This window comes from Hippoglossus stenolepis, chromosome 14, assembly GCF_022539355.2.
Source record: "Hippoglossus stenolepis isolate QCI-W04-F060 chromosome 14, HSTE1.2, whole genome shotgun sequence".
In the NCBI taxonomy this organism is placed as follows: domain Eukaryota; kingdom Metazoa; phylum Chordata; class Actinopteri; order Pleuronectiformes; family Pleuronectidae; genus Hippoglossus; species Hippoglossus stenolepis.
Window position 1 is genome coordinate 19,334,094 of NC_061496.1, and position 9,057 is coordinate 19,343,150.

At 41.9% G+C, this 9,057-nt stretch overlaps 1 protein-coding gene across 4 annotated transcripts in view; it reads left to right on the plus strand.

The window, feature by feature from the left end:
- The window catches only part of si:ch73-63e15.2 (protein strawberry notch homolog 2), a 63,696-nt gene extending 54,850 nt beyond the window's left edge, over nt 1-8,846 (plus strand). For all 4 annotated transcript variants that reach the window (XM_047343222.1, XM_047343223.1, XM_047343224.1 and 1 more), the window contains 7 exons: nt 21-164; nt 526-620; nt 2,163-2,255; nt 2,379-2,510; nt 2,975-3,051; nt 3,350-3,540; nt 4,160-8,846. In XM_047343222.1, coding sequence (XP_047199178.1) covers nt 21-164; nt 526-620; nt 2,163-2,255; nt 2,379-2,510; nt 2,975-3,051; nt 3,350-3,540; nt 4,160-5,538 — 2,111 coding nt within the window. In that variant the 3' untranslated portion in view covers nt 5,539-8,846. The remainder of the gene's footprint in view (nt 1-20; nt 165-525; nt 621-2,162; nt 2,256-2,378; nt 2,511-2,974; nt 3,052-3,349; nt 3,541-4,159) is intronic.
- Nucleotides 8,847-9,057: the final 211 nt, after the last annotated feature.

The following is a 9,057-nucleotide window of genomic DNA, read 5'->3' on the forward strand; positions in this document are numbered from 1 at the left end:
GTGTTGCGTTTTTATTTCAGACTGCAGCATCACCAAGTTCCTCAATCGTATCCTGGGCCTGGAGGTCCACAAGCAGAACTATCTCTTCCAGTACTTCACTGATAACTTCGATTATCTAATCGAGAAGGACAAGAAGGAGGGCAAATACGACATGGGAATCTTAGGTAGGAAAGAGTTTCTCAGAAATACAACATATTAGGTTTAATTTAAGTAATGAATCAGTAATCCTAATGAGATTAAAAAAAACAAAAAGACAACAAATTAATGGAATCTGCTATCACTCTAAATTGCATTGACATGCCTTTTTACTCGTACTAGACAACAGCTAAGGTATGAATTAATTATATTGGTATTGTTTGTAGAGCACAGACAGCAGTTACTGTTCCTCTCGTCAGTTATGTCTGTCAACATGCAGAACGTTCAGACTGGACTGTAATTGGTGCTTGAGGATTGATTTTTAAAACCTCTAATTGTTTTATGTGTGTAATTATTTTTGGTTCACATTTGCTGTTGTGTCTCTGACAGACCTGGCCCCAGGTAATGACGAGATCTATGAGGAGAAGCAGGAATCTTTCCTGACAGTTGGAAACCCTCAGGATGGACAGGTTGTTCTCTATAAGGTAGGCATCGCATAACCACGTCTCAGGTGTACAACTGGTCTCCATTATGTTGTGAGACAATGGTCATATCCTGGGTTATCTTGTCCACTGCTGTCTACAGTGAAAATATAGTGTCCCCTGCATGGAGCTGCATCTCAATCGGAGGTTCCCAAACCAAACCTTTAGCCCATGACCCCCAAAGTAACCGCGGCAAAGACTTGCGACCTCTGTTAAACAAAAGGCTATTGATTTGAGCCAATTCATAAAAAATCGCCTTCAAGCGCATGTTGCAATGTTTGTTTCTGTGGTGCTGTAAATAGACCTGCGGTAGCTGATGCTGTCACATGAAGACAAAAACAATTTATTTTCTAGCTTTTGACACATTTATGGTTAAAATACACTATTTTGACTTGTTTTAAAACTGTATTCGATTTCTGTAAATCATCTTGGATACTCCATCTGTGACTCACAATCCCCCAGGGGGTCCTGACCCCTAGTTTGGCAACCACTGATCCAGATATCAACCTGGGCAGCAGGTAGTCTGATCAGCACAGACATAATGCAGGCCAGGACCAGTCTTTATTTAAATGCTGGTAAGGTTTGCCCTTTGCATCATGTTCAATGTTACAAACGCACGAACTGCTGAGGCGCTCTCTCACCTCGCTGTCTTCCTAAACCCACGCGTTCACCCAGGTGTCACGTTACTATTACTGCCGATCAGAGCTGGAACTGTTGAAAACCTGTTTAATGCAGACTCATTTGACCCAGGAGAGAATTCTGATTGTATCCATTCCCATTGCAGACAAAAGCCAGATGTTAGCAGGTGTTAGTGGTTTTTTTGACCAGTGGAGAAAGGGCTTAAGACGTGACCGTTTTTATCTTGAAAAAAATGACCACTACTTTGTTGCACCTGCAAAGAAAGCCTGAGCATTATGGATCCCAAAAAATCTTTAAATACACATGATGTCTAGAAAATTCTAATCTATGGTCTTCAAATCTTCAGATCTGTCCAGTAGGGCTTGAAGCCTCCAGATAGATCAATAAATAGTTCATGTCAAATGGCAGCAAAGCTATGTTCAAAGATACCACGTACATACCAGGGACTATTTATTAAGATTTTTAATGACATGTTTTTGCATGGCTGGATATAACAATGCAATTTGATCACTCTCACATGTAACTAGAGTAGAAACATCTGCAGTTAAATAAGGTTTGATAACACTTTGCTTGCAGTTCGACTGTGATCATACAGGATTAGCCCAGGGCTGAGGAACCTATGTAGACAATAGTTGTAGGTGGGAACAGGATGATTACTAGTATATCCTGCTTTTAGCTGTCGGCTGCAGGCTAACCTGCATTTGACATTTCAAAGTTGGCAGCAGAGCAGAATGCTGCACAGCCAGGACCAGTTTAGCAAGTTGGGAACATGCCTGGGTTTGTATAACTATATGTTTAGAATAATGCATTCGATTTTTATGCAAGAGTGTGTCTCACTTCAGGAAAGGGGTTTATGGTTGTTTGGCAGCTTAGCTCATGCTTTAGTCTTTTTGTTTGCCCCTGCAGATCAGTGTGGACAGAGGTTTGCCCTGGGAAGAGGCCTACAACAGGTCACTGAAGCTCAACAGCCCCGATGAGGGATTCTACCTGTCCCAGAAGGTGAGTCCCTCTTATTGATTGAATCCATACGTCACAGAATAACAATGTGATGTCACAGTGGATGCTCGCTGAATCTGGATTTTCTTCCAACAAAAATTCACTGTCAATGACGCCTCTCCACAGCTGCGAGGAAACCACCCATGTGTGCTGCTGGCTGAGCAAGGAAGAGGCAAGAACTTCATTGTCTTCAAGCCTAACATCGGCAAGCAGAGCCACCCAGAGAGCCTGGACAACCTACACCAACGTTACCGGAAGGTAATGACCCAATTTTCTGTTGATAAACCAGCCAACGTCAGTGACTGTGTGAAATCTCAATTTGTTTGCGAAAACTATCTCCTTGCGGGAAAGGTTTGATATTAGACGGAGGCTGCACATTTTCAGGGGCGATTCCTCATGTCTCCTGAAGTTATTTGATTTGCAGTCCATTTGGATTATTTAGAATATGGAGTCTGCTGCCCCCCTGTGGCAATGCAGGAGCACTGGAACAGGCAATGCTCAAGGCATATAAATTTGACAGCGGGGAAGTAGAAGTTCCTTTTCATTCATGTTTCTCATCAAAGCTGTTCCTGTTTCCCCTCCTCCCTTTATCAACAACAGATTATATGAAGGGACACCATAACATTACTTTCGGTTAGATGATAAAGACACCTCATTATTACCAAAGTTCATGTGTTGTGAAAGAAATCTTTGTTAAATTCTGCATACGCCTCTTTCTGCAGGTGACTCCGGAGGAAGCCAGAGACATTTGGGAAAACCAGTTCACCTTCTCCTTCAAGAAGTGTAGCCATGCCAACTGGTAAGCAGGAATCCACACTGTCCCTTGGGATTAATGGCTCACCACATGCAATCAGCCTGGTACTTATTAGGATTCAGTCAGGGTGCTTTTAAGGTCAGATGCCCTTCCAAGGGATTTGCAGATCACCTGAGAACTCATGAAATAATAACTTGCAAGTAACACGTGTGCCTTCTTTGCCAGCTGATGCTAGTACAGAGTCAGTTCCTCAACCTGGCATACATAAACATTTGGATAAGAAATATATAGGCTCTTTTAGTGTATGTATGACTTTTTTTTTTATTCTCTTACTTTTCCATAGGAATGGGAAGTGTAAGAAAATTGAGGAAGGCCAAGAGTGTCTGCAGGGCATGCGCCTGCGTCAGTACCACATGTTGTGTGGTGCTCTACTGCGCGTGTGGAAGCGTGTGTCCGACGTGGTGTCTGACATCACCAGCTCCAGCATCTTGCAGATTGTCCGTCTTAGAACTAAGCAGCACAACAAGCAAGTCGGTAAGTACATCACCCTGCTGAAGTGACAAGTATCTCACCAACATGGTGACTAGTTGTACTCGCTTTCTAAATAGTGCTCAGATTTCACACCTGTAGGTATAAACTTTAAATCCGTAGACTGAAGAAGAGAAGTCCAACCCAGATTTCCAGATGAGTTGTTTTGATGGTAGCATGGGATGTTATCAAAGTGCTGACACATTCTTAGGACAAATTGAGGAAATTAAAATGACCTTATTTGACTCGATGAGCACTACATTTATACTAACCAACTTGAGAAGCTATCGGCCCAAAAATAAAGAAGGTGTTGAAATTCAGTATTCAGCAACATCCATAATAATACGACAGTGTAAGGACACCTACTGGAGATGTAGTGTATGTTCTATTTTCTCTGTGCAGCAAAGACATATTTCACAAAGATATTAAAGAAAAGTACTAGATATGTATCATATAGGGGAAAAAAACAATCATAGAAACATATTTACTTATTCAACAACACACCTCTGTTTACTACTGTTAATACATGTGCTAATGATTTTTACATTAACAATACTATATAATATGTTAAGTTAAAGTATTTTCCTCACAACTAACTGACCTGACCTGTTCTCTTCTATCCAAGGTATCAAGATCCCAGAGAACTGCGTGGCCCGTGTGCGGGAGGAGCTATTGCTAATGGACGAGGAGGTGAAGAGGAGGCGAAAGGAGAAGGAGCAGCAGGCCGCGGAGCAGCGGCTGGCCGAGGAGCGCATGCGTAAAATGGAGCAGGATAACAAGCACCTCCTGGCGAATCTGTTCAACCAGAAGCCCATGCTTAACCAGTCCCTCCCTCAGCCTCTCAGCCAGAGCCAGCTCCTCAAACTGAAACTGAACCAAAGCCCTCTATTGAGGACACAAACTGGGAGCTTCCCTCAGCTGCAGAGAATGCCAGGCCAGAGCCAGTCCACCTTACAGCCCCCCTCCCAGAACTTACCCCTGTTGTCCTTACAGCGAAATCCCAGCCAAACGCAGCAGCAGCAACAACGGACCCATAACAGCTGGCCCAACAATCCCACCACAACCAACAACAACCAGGGACCTCTGCCCAACGCCGTTAGCCTCAGCTCAAATTTCTCTCAGTTTTACCCCCAGTCTTTCCTTTCCTCTTTTCCACAGCTGAAGAACCCGTCTCTTCCACTCAATCAGGCCACGCTGTCTCAAAGCTTGTCTTCCAAGAATCCCCTGAATGAGATCTTGGACCTGACTGTCAGCTCCCCGTCGCCCTCCCCAGACAGCACGGAGGGCGGGCTGGCTCTTGAAACTCTGGCCGGACACGCAGCAGCATTCGAATTTAACCTGGAGTCTCTGATTTCCCAGAGTGCATTGAATGCTCAGCACGCTGCACAAATACAGCAGCCTCTTTTGCTACAACAACAACAACAGCAGCAGCACCAGCAGCAGCAACATCTGCAGGTGACACAGCAGCAGCAGCAGCAGCAGCAGCAGCAGCAGCAGCAGCAACAACAACATCTACAGGCGACACAGCAGCAGCAGCAACCACAGCATCTGCAGACGACGCAGCAGCAGAATCACAGCCTGCTCGCCAATAACCACCATCAGAACCTGTTAGATTTATTTGACGTGCCCCTTTCTCCCCAGATGCCCCAGCAGAAAGTCAGCCCTTCATCCTCTGCTTCCTCCTGCTCTTCCTCCACGTCCTCCGCCTCGTCTGTGTCAAACAACCTGGTCTCTCACGTGCCCGGTGGTCTCCCGCCTGCATCCACCCTCATCCCAACATCATCCCCCTCTTCTCTCTTCTCCAACCCGTCCTCCTCTTCTTCTCTGTTTCCCAGCCCTTCCCCCTGCTTCTCTCCCTCCTTTCTCCTCACCCAGTCGGACTCTCTGTCCTTACCCAACGGCCAGTGCAGTTCTGCCACTCTCGACGTCCGCGAGGCGCTGAACAGCATGCTACAGGCCAGTCTAGACCGCAAGTCTGTCATCCAGTACCTGCCACAAGACTGAGAGCTTAGTTATGTCAACAGCTCGGACTGTGTTTTTCTTAAAGTATTTTTATGTTTGAAAGCAGATTGCGTCTTGTTTGCTGCTGTCTATGATCGCACCCTCGGACCTATTCCCTCTCCCCTCAGGGCCTATAGTCACGTCACTGCCTGTCCTGCGCTCTGCTCACCCCTCTCTCTACCCACCTGTAGCATTCACCTGCTTGAGGCTGTCGAGGTGATGGCGGGCTCGATCAATACCAGATTTCTACACCAAAGTGTGTCCTCCACAGGGAAAGGCAGCTGTTAAAAGAAAAGTGAAACAAAAACAAAAACCATGTGATAACTGTATTTTATTGAACATACGAGCTGTCCAAACAAAAGCTCATTCATCGAGGTGTGGAAATTTTAAAAATAAAACCTCCCGCTGCTGATTCTTTTGTACGAGGTATGATCAGCGAAGTTGCTGGAAGCTCGAAATGCCTTTCCCCAGTTAACACCACATCTTTTTCGACTTTGCTTTACTGTTACTTCGCTTCTCGGCCATTTGTCTTGGCTAAATCAAGGCTGTATGCAAGGCTTGGTTTAAGTGAAAACAAAAGACAGTGTTGAACTGGAAGACGAGGAGACAAAAAAACAGAAACACATCAAATCTGTTAGCTGATTAGCCATGAAATGCCTCAGTTTTCATTCTCTCCTCTACGAGCGCCCTCTTGTTTCTCTCCCTGCTTGTATGAACACTAGAGTGAGGAAAAAGGGAGAGGAAGAGCAGTCTGCTGTTGCAAACAGTGCCTTTGGAGAAATCTATAAATGCAGTCTAAAAATCCATGTAGCCTAATGTATAGATTTGTATTTTTGAGCATTGGTTTTGATTTTTATTTAATATGGTGTCTTTCTATTTAACTATTAGCCCCCCCTTTAGTCAGTCGTTCATCGTTTGTGTTACACTATGCTGGTGGCGGCTTTCAGGAAGAAGCCTCCATCAAGCCTGTATGTGCTTGTTTGATGGTCTGTGGAGCTGTGACAATGTGCTGGGAGCTCAGTATGGCACAAACAAGTCGAGCAGCGTTGATAAAGAAAATGTCTCTTTTGTTGTTTCTTTTTTAAAGCTGACAGTAACATTTAGCGATATGACTCCTGATTTGATTTGGCTTTGAATTTCTCAGGAAAGTCTCAAGTGTTTTTGTTGGGTTGTTTCATGTGTCATTTTTCATATATGATGAAAAATTTACATAGTTTCAGTCTTGAATTACAGAGGATGACAAAGAGTTTAAATTCTCTCTAGGTTAAAAAAAGAAAACCCTGTTGTTTTTTTAACTCTTTGACAGTAGCAACAAGTTACACTGGGTTCAGGAAGAGTTCAACAAAAAACAAATATCTATGGAAACTTGTTTCAATTTCAGGCATTACTGCTCTAAAAAACTACATTTGACACGTGTAGACTTGTAATGTTCACTGTCTTTAAAATTAGGTATTCAAAAACCTGTGAGATCTGGCCATCTACGAGTGAAATCGATGCACTGTTAATGACAAGATGTTGGGATACGTTCAAGTGATGATCAAAAAGCAATAAAACCATATTCTACATTTGAGATGGAACAGAAAAGCCTCATTACTGTTAAAGCTCAACAGGCAAAGCTTTATAGCTACGTTCGCATGGTATGAATCTTCTTTTTCTGTTGTGCTTCAAAGTCTTTCAGTTAATCAGAGTCAACCTTTGTACAGTGAGTTTTCACGGGATGAGCGCAATGCGTTCTTGATGTTTTAGTCATCGTTATTATAAAAGTTATTGTTATTTATATTTAAGGGAAATTTAGATTTTAGATATGTTATTCTGCTTATTAGAATAGTTTAAAAAAATGTTTGGTCAGGGACGTTTGTTGTTGTCAAGATTGCTATAAAACAAATTCTATTATAACCTGCCACCAAATAAGATTGCACTGTTCTGTACTGCTGTACAGTGTCTGGATTTATTTCTACTCATTTCATTATGCTTTTTTTTGTTGTTTCCTCAAGTATAATTGTTTCTCCAACTTCTTCTGTCCTTCTGTCAGGCCTTCAGTTCACAGAGAGATACCAAAGTATTCCACGAGACACCCCTAAAGTTACTGGCTCTAAGATATCAGACCTTTTATCAATCTCAGGAAGAAAAACCTATAAGAGGTTTAACAGCGGGGCGTTAGTAGAAATATATCATTTCCCCCTAATAACAAGTGGTGAAACTAACCAATACACGTGCTGTTTTTTCTTAACTTTGTGCTGTGACTCTTGCTGTATTTATGTTTTAGACTTAATGTGATGGGTTTGTAGTTTGTCCTTGTGAAGATGTCAGTGATTTTACATGTTTATGCCTTCTTAGGGCAAAGATCAAATGCTGTTTCTTTTTTAAGGAACATGATTTTTCTGTGGATGTTTTCATTTCTTTTTTTTTTCCTCGTTACCTTTTGCAGTCATCGGACGTTTAATTCCTGTTGAAGCTCACAGAGTTTTGAGTCGATGTGCACCCAGGTTATACTGAAACGTGCAATTGATCAGTCGCAGCCTTTTCTCTCTCCCTCAGTGTAACAGCGGTTTAGGTTCAGAGTGACTCACTCACTCACAGTATCACATATACACGCCAATGTTTTTTTTTTTTATTGCAGATTCTTGAAGTAGCCCGTTTTCCTCGTACCCTTGTTAATTTTGCTTTCAATATTCCTCATCAGGCACATTCCAAGACATCAGTCTGCAAAAGATTTGCCTTCGACTCTGTGTGTTACAGTCACACAAATAAAGCTTTATGCATTTGAGGGATACGGAGCATCTTTAGGAAGAAAAATCTTTTTTTTTAAACAAACCATGTATTAGTGTAGTTAGGCCTTTTATCATTTAGGTATAATTTTTGCACTAAGAATGGCATAATCAAGTTACTGTTCTCTTGTTGGTTATGATTGAGCGTTGCAAGCTTGTTGTGTTTCTTATCTTCGATGGATTGCTCTGTGTATAGTGTAACCATCTCTCCCGTTTCTCCACCATTTGCATATTATATAAATGTTATTACTCTCAAATAATTTATTGCTAACAAAAAAATGAAACAAAAAACATGCTACTGATTGTATGTATTTTTAAACAAAGCCTATTTTTTCTGTACAAAAAAGAAACTGTGTTCAGCACTTTTATTCTGGGTTGTGCTTTTGTTTTCTATATATTTATAATTTAGATCCAAATGTATATATTGTAAAATTTGTGCCTTTCGACTAATTCTTTAAAAAGGTTTTCTACTCATTAAAGGAAGGACTATATGAAATTGCAATCTTAACTTTGTAAACAAATAAAAACTTGAAGATTGCTGAAGCCGAGCCTCGTTTGTTCAAAGGTTATCCCACCAACCAGCTCCCATGAGACTGCTACAACGATATAGAAATTTGATGCTTACGTATGGATGCACAATAGAGAAATAAAAATTAACACTGTAAATAGTTATTAATTCTGCTGAATTAACACTTCAACATTTTGCTGAAAATAGTTCTGGACTTTTACAAACTTGAGATTTTGAAGCAGGGAC